Source organism: Dromiciops gliroides, chromosome 4 (assembly GCF_019393635.1).
Source record: "Dromiciops gliroides isolate mDroGli1 chromosome 4, mDroGli1.pri, whole genome shotgun sequence".
Taxonomy (NCBI): Eukaryota; Metazoa; Chordata; class Mammalia; order Microbiotheria; family Microbiotheriidae; genus Dromiciops; species Dromiciops gliroides.
In genome coordinates, this window is record NC_057864.1 from 195,575,249 (window position 1) to 195,587,995 (window position 12,747).

At 42.7% G+C, this 12,747-nt stretch overlaps 1 protein-coding gene across 1 annotated transcript in view; it reads left to right on the top strand.

Moving 5' to 3' along the window:
* LOC122754835 (angiotensin-converting enzyme-like protein Ace3) overlaps positions 1-12,747 on the top strand; it is a 31,006-nt gene that overhangs the window by 12,044 nt on the left and 6,215 nt on the right. The window contains exons 9-12 of the mRNA XM_044003285.1: positions 1,547-1,770; positions 2,618-2,762; positions 9,570-9,668; positions 10,375-10,497. Of these exons, the coding sequence (XP_043859220.1) occupies positions 1,547-1,770; positions 2,618-2,762; positions 9,570-9,668; positions 10,375-10,497 (591 nt within the window). The remainder of the gene's footprint in view (positions 1-1,546; positions 1,771-2,617; positions 2,763-9,569; positions 9,669-10,374; positions 10,498-12,747) is intronic.

Genomic DNA, 12,747 nt, shown 5'->3' on the forward strand with positions numbered 1-12,747 from the left:
ATCATTTACTTTTGTTGATGCATTCTAGGTGGAACTAATTGGCATTTTCCTCAAAAAAAAAACTCTCCATAGGGGGGCAGCTAGGTAGTACAGTGGATAAAGCACCAGCCCTGGATTCGGGAGGACCTAAGTTCAAATCTGGCCTCACATTTAACACTTACTAGCTGTGGGACCCTGGGCAAGTCACTTGAATGCAAGAAATACTGGTTTGTTTGGGCTTTTTTTTTTTTAGCATTAATTGTGTGCAGAACCCAAAGGAGAATACGAAGAAGTATAGGATATGATCAGTTTACAGCCAATTTGAGGAAGCGAGATATAAGGACATGAAAGTCAATGCCACCCCAGTTAACCGTAAGATGACGTTCATACAAGAGGCATTATGAGACAGTATGTGGTGAATTGTCAAATGACTTATACAGACAGTAAGTGTCATGAGTTTAGAGGCACAATAGATTCCATGAGATTCGAGGATGGAGAAATCCCTGGGTTGGAGTATTCATAGGAAACTTTATGAAGGAGGAGGGACTTGAGCTGGATCTTAAAGGATGGCTAAAGCTCAGGAAGTGAGTTCTGGAATCAGAAAGATTCATCTTCCTGAATTCAAATCTGGCCTCAGACATTCACTAGCTGTGTAACCTTGGACAAGTCACTTAACCCTGTTAGCCTCAGTTTTCTCATCTGTAAAATGAGCTAGAAAAGGAAATGGCAAACCACTCCAGTATCTTTGCCAAGAAAACCCTAAATTGGGGTCACAAATAGTTGGACATGAATGAAAACAACTCAACAACAACAACAGCCGGGTCTTAAAGGAAACAATAAAATTACTCACATTTAGGATTTATAGCTGGAAGGGACTTTGAAGGCATTTAGTTCAGTTCCCTCACTGGGAAGCAATTCACTCAAGTCACCAAGGTGGTAAAAGTCAGGATTCCAATCCAGGTCTTCTGAGTACAATTCCAGTGCTCTTCCCACTATACCACATCGTACTTTCTTTTATCTTTCTGGGCAGCTAGGTGGTGCAGTGGATAGAACACTGGCCCTGAATTAAAAGCTCCCATCAGACACTTAACTAGCTGTGTGATCCTGGGCAAGTCATTTAACCCCAGTTGCCTTAAATATCTAGAGCCATCTCCAGTTGTCCTGATAATATATCTTTCCACTGAACCCAGTGGCCCTTCCTTACTTAAATCCAATTCATTGCAAGTCATGACATCTTTTGTGGTCGTCTTCAAGAATGAAGGACAAGTGGGGCAGCTAGGTGGCGCAGTGAATAAAGCACTGGCTCTGGATTCAGGGGGACCTGAGTTCAAATCCAGCCTCAGACACTTGACACTAGCTGTGTGACCCCGGGCAAGTCACTTAACCCTCATTGCCCTGCAAAAAAACAAACAAAAAAAACAAGAATGAAGGACAAGCAACAACTTTCTCTTCTATAGTCTAATCAGTCCTAGTCATTTTAATTTTTCTACATATGAAAGATTTCCTTGGCCTCCCTCCTTTCCAATTTAATCCTCACTCTCCTCTCTCCCTTTCCCTTTTGCCTCAGGGTAAAGCAGTGCACACAGGTGAACGTGGAAGATCTGAAGTCTGTCTTCCATGAGATGGGCCATATCCAATATTTCATGCAGTACAAGAATCTGCCCGTGGTACTCCGAGAGGCTGCCAACCCAGGCTTCCATGAGGCCATAGGGGATGTGGTGGCCCTCTCCGTCTCTACCCCCAAGTACCTTCACAACTCAGAGCTGCTGGTCACTGACATAGAGGACTATGGTGACTGGATCTTATGGGTGGGATGGCTCCTCAGCAGGAGGTTTGGGAAAGGAGACTTGTGGGGAATGGAGGCTGTAGGTCTCAGGTGGAAAGGCAAGATGGGCTCACAGGCTTACTAGAGGGAACTAGGTGGGGAGAGATCAATTATTCAATCAATTTCCTACTATGTGCAGGCACTGTACTAACCACTAGGGATACAAAAAAGAAGGCGAAAGAAAGTTCCTACCCTCAAGTAACTTAAAGCCTAATGGAGAAAGACAGCATATAAACAGATAGATTAGATAGATTCACAGATAGATAGATAGATAGATAGATAGATAGATAGATAGATAGATAGATAGATAGATAGATAGATAGATAGATAGATAGATAGATAGATTAGATAGATAGATAGATAGATAGATAGATAGATAGATAGATAGATAGATAGATAGATAGATAGATAGATAGATAGATAGATAGATAGATAGATAGATAGATAGATAGATTAGATAGATAGATAGATAGATAGATAGATAGATAGATAGATAGATAGATAGATAGATAGATAGATAGATAGATAGATAGATAGATGGATAGATAGATGATAAATAAGAAACAATTAAAAGAGGGAAAGATTGAGGTAGGCTTGCTTAGAAGGTAGGGTTTGGGGATCCCTACTAGGGCATTTGAATTCTCAGTGCCTCCCTGAAAAGGCAAAGTAATAAAAGGAGAAGCTAGAAGATAAAGATGACATCTGATTGTTCCTTTCAACACTAATGGTTTATGGTCCTATGACTGCGGAAGGAGGGGGTTCTAAGACTTAAGAGAACTGATAAACCAGCTGATCTCTGCTCTCTATCTGCAGAAAGTGAGATCAACTTCCTTATGAGCATAGCATTGGAAAAGATTGCCTTCATTCCCTTCAGCTACGTGGTGGACCAGTTTCAATGGAAGGTCTTTGATGGCCAAATCAGCAAGGAATTTTACAATCAGGAATGGTGGAACCTGAGGTCTGGAACTATTCTCACTTTTTGTACCTCAAGGGCTTCTTTGGGGAGGGTGGGGTGTGTGATAAAAATGCCTCTCAAAGTTTCCTCAGGGCTATGGTCAATTGCCCTAATGGTACTGGCTGGTGTGAATCTCAGTCCAGAGAAGTCCTAATATGAGTGTGTGGAGGTAGGTGCTATTATGATCCTCTTTTTACAGTTAAAGAAAGTGAGGTAGAGAGAGGTTAAGGAACTTGCCCAGGGTCACACAGCTAGTGAGTATCTAAGATAGGATTTGAACTTGGGTCTTCCTAACTCCAAGACAAGCACTCGTGTGTGTGTGTGTGTGTGTGTGTGTGTGTGTGTGTGTGTGTGTGTGTGTGTGAGGCAGTTGGGGTTAAGTGACTTGCCCAGGGTCACACAGCTAGTAAGTAGTTGTTTTTTGGTTTTGGGGTTTTTTTTGGTGAGGCAGTTGGGGTTAAGTGACTTGCCTAGGGTCACACAGCTAGTAAGTGTCAAGTGTCTGAGACTGGATTTGAACTCAGGTCCTCCTGACTCCAGGGCCAGTGCTCTATCCACTGTGCCACCTAGCTGCCCCCACAGCTACTAAGTGTTGTGTCTGAGGTCGGATTTGAACTCAGGTCCTCCTGAATCCAAGGGCCGGTGCTCTATTCACTGCTCCACCTAGCTGCCCCTAAGACAAGCACTCTTATCCACTGCACAACCAGTATAACTTTGGGCAAATCATTTCCCTTCAGTGGACCTCATTTTTCTCACCTCTAAATGAGGGAATTAGACTCATTGGCTTCTGAGGCTTCTTCCATCTCCTACTGTACTTCCCTTTTTGCTATCCAACTCTTGCCTTGTGAGCCTCTTTCTAAGAAGCCAGCCTCCACTGGGACCCTTCTGCATGAATAGGCCCCAGTTTTCTGTCTTAGACTGTCATTTGGGCTACGCAGCAGTATAAGGAAGGGGCGCCTTGTAGCAGCAGAAGACTCAAGGTCCATTAAATCTGTTCTTCAACTTCTCGGCCATCGGTCTTCATTTGAAGAGCAACCTGAAATTTCTTCCCACGCCATCCTAAGTCACTCTACCAGCAAGGCCTGGCCTAAGGAACAGCCTCTAGGACCATGTTCCCAACCATGGACCAATAGGAAGCCAAAGGGAATATATCCCTCCCTTCCTTAAATCTTCAAACCACAATATTAGTCTAATTGATATGCATGGAATGGAAAAAACACTGAAGGGCGTCTTCTGGAACCAAGCGCGAGGTCAGACTGAACGGCGGGCCTGGGGGGGATAAGTGAAGGGGTCCCAGTGGATTGGGGGGAAGGATTCGACTGTCCCACCCCAGCGGGCAACCAGGAAGAAATCCTGAGCAGCAGGAGACCCAGGTCGGGGAGGGGAGCAGGGGAGCAGTCTCATCAGAAGCTGAGAACCACACCACAGAAAGCTTTGCTGGTTGGTTTCTTAGTAAATAGGCCTGAGGTTATCTCCGGACCTGAGAACAGGCCAGGTGAGATTAAAGCCTGTCCCCCCTCAATCCAAAACACCTGGGACCTCTGAAGCTGAGAACAGGAGTGGAGCCGAGAAGCAGCCCCACCCCCACCCCCACCCCGCAGTGGAGAGTTTAAAATCAAATGAAAGCGAGGCCAGGCAGACTGAGAAGAAGCCCAACCATCCCCCCAGGCCACACTGTAGCTTGAACAGTGTGTCCTGGAAGCAGCGCCACACTTAAAGAAGGAGTTAAAAGCCAAGAAATAGTAAGCCAGGATGAGCAGGCAGAGAAAGCAGAAGACCATCGAAAACTTCTTTGGGGGTAAGGTAGACCACAATACAACCTCAGAAGAAGAAGATAATAACAGGGTCAAAGCTCCAACATCCAAAGCTTCCAAGAAAAATATGAACTGGTCTCAGGCCATGGAAGCTCTCAAAAGGGACTTTGCAGAGATAGAAAGAAGATGTAGAGAAAAGGAGGAAAGAATGGAAAGGGAAATGAGAGCGATGAAGGAGAGTCATGAGAAAAAAGTCAACAGTTTGAAAAGCCAAATGGAAAAGGAGATTAAAAAACTGTCTGATGAAAATAACTGCCTAAGAATTAGGATTGAACAAATGGAAGCTAGTGACTTTATGAGAAACCAAGACACAGTAAAGCAAATCCAATTGAATGAAAAAATAGAGGGCAGTGTGAAATATCTCCTTGGAAAAACAGCTGACCTAGAAAATAAATCTAGGAGAGAGAATTTGAAAATCATTGGACTACCTGAAAACCATGACCAAAACAAAAGCTTAGACACCATCCTCCAAGAGATTGTGAGGGAAAATTGCCCTGATATTCTAGAAGCAGAAGCTAAAATAGAAATTGAAAGAATCCACCAATCACCTCCTGAAAGAGATCCCAAAAGGAAAACCTCCAGGAATATTATAGCCAAATTCCAGAACTCCCAGGTCAAGGAGAAAATACTGCAAGCAGCTAGAAAAAAGGAATTCAAATACTGTGGAGCTCCAATAAGGATAAAGTAAGATCTAGCAGCTTCTACATTTTATTTTAAAGGACCGAAGGGCATGGAATATGATATTCCAGAGGGCAAAGGAACTGGGACTTCAGCCAAAAATCACATACCCAGCAAAATTGAGTATAATTTTTCAGAGGCAAAAATGGGATTTCAATGAGAAAGAGGTCTTTCAAGCATTTGTGATGAAAAGACCTGAACTGAATAGAAAATTTGATTTTCAAATACAAGATCCTGGAGAAGCATAAAAAGGTAAACAGGAAAAAGACTTCATGAGGGATATTAAAAGATCAAACTGTTTACATTTCTACATGGGAAGATAATACTTTGAAATCATAAGAACTATCTCAATAAGAAATTCAGGGGCAGCTGGGTGGTGCAGTGGATGGAGCGCTGGCCCTGGACTCAGGAGAACCTGAGTTCGGGTGTGACCTCAGATACTTGACAATTGATAGCTGTGTGACCCTGGGCAGGTCGCTTGGCCCCGGTTGCCTCACCAAAAAACAAAACAAAACAAAACAAAAATTCTTCACAAGAAATTCACAGAAGACAGGGCCAAACTGAATATGAAGGGATGATATCTGTAAAGCATTTATGTCTTGTTCTTTGTGAGGCAGACGGGGAGGGGTGTCTTATGTTTGGGGCTGGATTTGAGCTTGGGGGGCCTCCTGGGTCCAGAGCTGGTGCTTTGTCCACTGTGCCACCTAGCTAATCCATGACAACATCATTAAAATAGGGTTGAGGTGTAGGAGGAATAAACTGGGGGAGGGAGAAGGGGAGAGATGGTCTAGGGAGAGGTATTTCACATGAAGGAAACAAGAAGAAAGCTTATGGAGGAGAGTAGAATAGGGGGAAGGAATTGGGGAGTGAGTGAACCTTAATATCATCAGAATTGGCCCAAAGAAGGACTAACATACATACTCAAATAGGTATAGTAACATACTTTTGCCCTGGAGGGAGGGAGAAAAGGGTGGGGGAGAAGGGAAGGAGGAAAGGGCAGATTGGGGGAGAGAGCAATAAAAAGCAAAACACTTTCAAGGAAGATGAAGATGTTCTGCATTACTGCACCAGTATGACATATTGAATTGCTTGATCTCATAGGGAGGGTTGAGGAAGGAGGGAGGAAGAAAAATTTAGAACACAGATTTAGCTCAGGGACCTTGATCTCATTGGAGTGGGCTCATGGAGGGAATAGCTTTCATACCCAATTGGGAGGAGCAATCTATTTGACCCTGCAGGAAAATAGGAGAAGAAGAGGACAAGGAAGGAAGGGTGAAAAAAAGGGAGTGCAGAGCGAGGGAGAGGATAGTCAGAAGTAAGGCACCTCTGAGGAGGAATAGGTAAAAAGAAGATAGAGGAAATGTCATGGGAAGGGAATGGGATGGAGGGAAATAGTTATGATGATTGACTATAATGTCAAAATGTATGGTACCTACTTTGCTGGGCTTTTGTGAAGAAGATTCTCTGTCAAGCTTAAGGTTGATATAGAGGTTGTGATGAACAGAATGCTATGGGGAAAACCTGGAGAGACCTACATGAGCTGAAGCAGAGTGAAATGTACTGTATACAAAATAACAGCAATAGTGGGGGATGATCTGCTGGGAAGCATGTGGTTATTTTCAGCAAGGCAATGATTCAATGTAACCCTGAGGGACTTATGAAGATTGCAGCCCATCTGCAGAGAAAGAACTGATAGTATCTGAAAACAGATGGAAACACATGTTAAAATTTTTTTTATTTCCTCTTTGACAATTCCTTAATCTGAAGTTGTGGGTTTTTTGACTGTTTTCTCTCACAACTAGCTAATATGGGAATGTTTCCATGACTACTCATGTATAACTTATTTTGAATTGATTGAGTTCTTGTGGGTAGGGGATGGAAATGGGGGGGGGGAAGAGAAGTTGGAACACAAAGTTTTTTAAAAATTGATGTTAAAATTTTGTTTTTATATATATTTTGGAAAATAAAATTCTATTCAGATTAAAAAAAAAGAGGGGCAGCTAGATGGCGCAGTGGATAGAGCACCGGCCCTGGAGTCAGGAGTACCTGAGTTCAAATCTGGCCTCAGACACTTAACACTTACTAGCTGTGTGACCCTGGGCAAGTCACTTAACCCCAATTGCCTCACAAAAAAAAAAAAAAGAAAAGAAAAGAAAAGAAAAGAAAAGAAAAGAAAAGAAAAGAAAAAACACTGAATCTGGTGAGAATCAAGAGAAGTTGGCCCTAATACCAGCTGCATTGAGGACATTCCAAATGGGAAATGATCCAGGAAAGACTACAGAGGTAGAAAAGTTCAAGGTGCATTATTGAATATATCACTGGCCAGAGCAGAAGGTTTGGGAGGGAAGAGGCAGTGTGTTAGTGTCAGATAAGGTTGGAGAGATATACTAAAACCTCTCTGAACCTCAGTTTCCTCATCTGTAAAATGAGGTTAATACTTACTTGCGCTATCAACCACATAGGTTTGTTGGGGGAAAAGCATTTTGTAAACATGACACATAGTTTTTAAAAAATATGATTTCTGGGGCAGCTAGGTGGCGCAGTGGATAGAGCACCCACCCTGGAGTCAGGAGTACCTGAGTTCAAATCCGGCCTCAGACACTTAACACTTACTAGCTGTGTGACCTTGGGCAAGTCACTTAACCCCAATTGCCTCACTTTAAAAAAAAAAAATCTATGATTTCTTCAGCTCAGGGAACTTCCAGTATAGGAGTTCTACCCACAGACTGTAACCTTTCTATGATTTAATGGCTAAGTCTTAAGTAGTTTCCTGAGCAACTGAGATTAAGTGATTTGTCAGCCTGATAGTAAGTGTCAGAGGTGAGCTTTGGATGATTTTTCTGATTCCAAATCTAGCATTCCATCTACTAAGCAAACTTTTTGGTCTCAGGACCCTTTTACACTTTTAAAAATTATCGAGGGTCCCCCCCAACAAGAATTTTTGTTTATGTGGATTATATCTACTAATGGTTACCATATTAGAAATTAAAATGTCTTGGTATTGTTATGAAAATAGTTTTGATTATCATAGCCTCCCTCAAAGAGTCTTGGGGATCCCTGGCCCACATTTGGAGAATTGATACCCTAAGCTGCAAAGCTTCTACTTGGAAACCTTAAAGTTTTATGTAAATAGGAGTCATGATTTATATAAATATGAGTTATTACTATTAGCCTGCATTTTATAATTGAATAGAAAAATCTTAACATCAGCAATTAGGCAGCCAATATTATCCATTCCTCTCAGACCTTGGTCTCCTCTGTCACTCCTTTTTCCTCCCGCTACACGTCTCCCCCAAAACTTGCTCTACTGTAAGAAACATTAGATTTGGAGTCAAAAGAACAAGGTTCAAATTCTGGTTCTGCCACTATGTGAATCACCTTTGTGGGTGGGGTTTTTTGGGAGGCAATCAGGGTTAAGTGACTTACCCAAGGTCACACACCTAATAATTATCTGAGGCTAGATTTGAACTCGGGTGCTCCTGATGTCAGTGTCAGTGCCAGTGCACTGCTCTATCCACTGTGCCACCTGGTGGCCCTTTAGTGATTTTAAATAAATTACTTCCCCTCCCTAGGCCTTGGATCCCTGAACTCTAAAAGGAGATGATTCAAGGACGTGGTCCCAGAGATCCTTTTTTCACTCTAAATACATGATCTTAAGAACCTACCTCTAGGCTACTCCAACTGAAAGATCCTTAATTGGGAAATTGGAACAATGGGGATTCTAGTGCTGGTTCTGACACCAGGCTTGGGCAAGTCCCTCACAGCTCAGTCTTCCCATCTGTTCGGTGTGGGGATAATAATACCTACTGTTTGGGGGAATAAAATGAAATAATAAAAAAGGTAGGGAGGCATAGTGGATAGAGATATAAAATCACAATGAGGAAAAAGCTCACATCCCACTTCTGACACCCACTGGCTATGTGACCCTAGGTGAGTCATTTAACTTTTCTCAGTCCCAGGTTCCTCATCTGTAAAATGACAATAATAGCACATACCTCACACAGCAGTTGTTGTGATGACCAAATGAGATAAAGTATTTAAAGTGTTTTGCAAACCTGTTTTACAAGTGGTAGCTCTTATTATTATTAACCTTTTGGTGCCCTAGGCAACCCTCTAATTCTCTAACTTTATAAATTGCAGAGCTATAGGTGATCTTCATTGAGAGGGGGATTTTCCCAACCAGGAATTCCCTATACCATCAGAAGCACAATCTGGAACAAAAAGGAAAAAAAAAATGAGACAATAGATAAGAAATTACTCTTCAAAGTCAAAAACTGCTACTGTCAACATGACATCTTATCATATTGTCCCTTGCCAGGTTGAAATATCAGGGAGTGTGCCCACCAGTGCCAAGGTCAGAGGAAGACTTTGACCCAGGTTCTAAGTTCCACATTCTTGGCAATGTGCCTTATATCAGGTAAAGTTTTGGGCACTGCACACAGAGTTCCAAAATCCAACCTTCTGGTTAGGCAAACTCCCATGGGGGTCAAGGATACCAGGATTGCCACTTCCTGCTTCTTCTATTGGATACAAATGAGAGGTCTTCCATGGAACCTCATCTGCCCCTAGCCACTAAGTTCTGCCCTGAAATCCAATTTCCCCTCAGATGGGCAGAGAGCTCAGGACATCAGATGGGCCCCAGAAGGGAAAAAGGGCTCAAGAACTGAAGTGAACTAAAAGTGGCTCTTCCTGCTTCAGCATTTTGCCAAGCCTTTCCTTGCTGATGAGAAAAGATCAAGGAGGTAGAGGGGAGATATGTGACCAAAAGAAGTATCTGCACCAGGGAGGAACATTTTATAAAGCAACCAGAACCATACAAAGATATCATATTCAAAGCTATCAAGCTTCAGGAAGGTGGTTGTTCAAGTCCAACATCATCTTGCCTTGAGGAATACACACTACTTCTCAGGCTAGGTTAGTCCAGGAGCCAGTGGGCCCCTTAGGGGCAGCAGGCCAAGATATGTCTGATGGGGCCTGCATCAAATGGAGGTTGTGATGGAGTTTCCAGACCTACTTAATCCCCTAAGAGTATTCAGAGGCAGCAGAATAGGCTTCAAAATGATCCCAGCCTCCAGAGCTCCTTCTCACCTTTTCCCTATCCCCTTCTGCCTCCTCTGCTTTAGGTATTTTATCAGCTTTGTGATCCAGTTCCAATTCCACGAGGCTCTGTGCCAAGCCTCTGGCCACACAGGCCCCCTGCACAAATGTAACATCTATAGCTCCCAAGATGCAGGAAAACTCCTAGGGTGAGTGTTCCTGCCTGCCTATTTTGATCCCCAAGAAGCTCCAAGACTCTCAGGAACAGTTGTCCCAATCTTGGGCAGGTGGAAGGAATTTATTCACCTTATAATCTCCTAAGAGTTAAGTGATTTCAGAACCATAGAATGTGAACTAAAAGGGCCTTTGAGAGGATCCAGTCCTCAGCCCAGGAAACTGAGTCGAGGAGGGAAAATCATGTTATTACTCATTAGTCATCATCTGTAAACCCATGATCATCTTGGACCTCTAGTTAGTATAGCTGGGACATGAGTACAGGTCTGCTGGATCCCAGAGCAGGGTCCTTTTCCCCTACTCCATAATTATCTCCCTAAGTAGCATTTGCATGTAAAATACCTTTTAATATATCCTAAGAACATACAGCCTTCTTTTCTTCACAAGAGAATTGCAGTGGTGAGAAGGGAAGGGAAGGAAGGAAGGAAGGAAGGAAGGAAGGAAGGAAGGAAGGAAGGAAGGAAGGAAGGAAGGAAGGAAGGAAGGAAGGAAGGAAGGAAGGAAGGAAGGAAGGAAGGAAGGAAGGAAGGGATATATTGAGTACAGTCAGTTCCCAGTCAGTTACAATCTTCAGATTCTCTTCTGCTTCCTTTATCCCTAACCCAAGCTCTCCCATCCTGTTGTTTCAGAGTTGAATTTTTGTGTTATTCTTAAGTGGACTTAATCTTATTACTTTTGAATTTCTTCTTGCTTTGGGCAAAATGTTTTTTCCCCAATTTGGCTTTGAATTTCATTCTTATCATGCTAGCATAGTAGGGCAGCTAGGTGGTGCAGTGGATAGAGCACTGGCCCTGAAGTTGGGAGGACCTGAGTTCAAATCTCCCCTCAGACACTTACTAGCTGTGTGACCCTGGACAAGTCACTTAATCCCAATTGCCTTAAACATGTGCAGCCATCTCCAGTTGTCCTGATGTATATCTTGCCACTGGACACAGATATCTCTGGAGGAGAAAGTGAGGTTGATGACCTTGCACAACATTCCCTCCCTAAAATCCAATTCTCTGAAAGTCATGATATCACCTCCCAATGTCATGGTCCTCTTGGAGAACAAAGGACAAATGACAATGAGCATGCGTGGTAGTTTTAGTAACAATGACTAATTGTGTCATCTTCAAATATGATGACAAAGTCTAACTTGCTTCTTGTGGGTTATCAAGAATGAATGAAAAAGAGTTCTGTGCTGGGAATCCCTAACTAACTGCATGACCTTGGGCAAGTGTCTGGTGTTTGAGAATAAACACTTAAACTAAAACTACCCTCCCTCATCTCAGGGAGGAAGGGAGGCATAAACTGGTACTTCCTTAGTGTTAAGGCTAGCAAATTCAGATCTCTAGCTCCCCTAATCTCTGTGATTCAAAGTTGCCACATCCCAAGGTGAAAAATATCTTTTCTGCTACTGATCTCTATACTCTCATGCCCATTCTGCTCACTCCTCTGTCTTTTTCCTCCTCTTCCTTCCTCTGCTTTATCATTCCAAACTCCCCTTCACCCTAGATCTCTTCATACTCTTTCTTTTTTGTTCTTTTTAATTTTTTTGGTTTATTTTAAGGTAGGATTTGAACTCAAGCTCTTCTTGACTCCAGGTCCAGTGCTCTAACCACTGTGCCACCTAGCTGCCTCTAACAATCTAAATGGTCTCTGCCTTTGAGGGTCTTGCATTCTACTGAGGAGGTAGCATATGACATGCTCACAAATACTTAAGTATAATACACAATAAGTTGATAGAGACAGACAGACAGTAGACAGAACTGAACATACCATTGTGGGGATTGAGGAAGGTTGTGAAGGGGTTTAAGGAGTTCAAATCCTGCCTTAAAAACTTATTAGGGGGGCAGCTAGGTGGCACATGGATAAAGCACTAGCCCTGGAGTCAGGAGGACCTGAGTTCAAATCTGGCCTCAGACACCTGACACTTACTAGCTATGTGACCCTGAGCAAGTCACTTAACCCTCATTGTCCCACCAAAAAAACCCACACAAAACAAACAAACAAACAAACAAAACCACCTTATTAACTGTGAACCCCTGGGCAGGCCTCCTAGATTCAATTTCTTATCCACCAAATGGAGATAATAATAACACATATCTCTTGAAATTACTTTGATAAGCAAATGAGATGATATTTGTAAAGCACTTTGTAAATGCTAGCTCTTATTATTTCATTTTTTAAAGTTTGTAACCCCAGCACCAGCACAGAGCCTTGAACGTAGCAGGTGCTTCATGCAT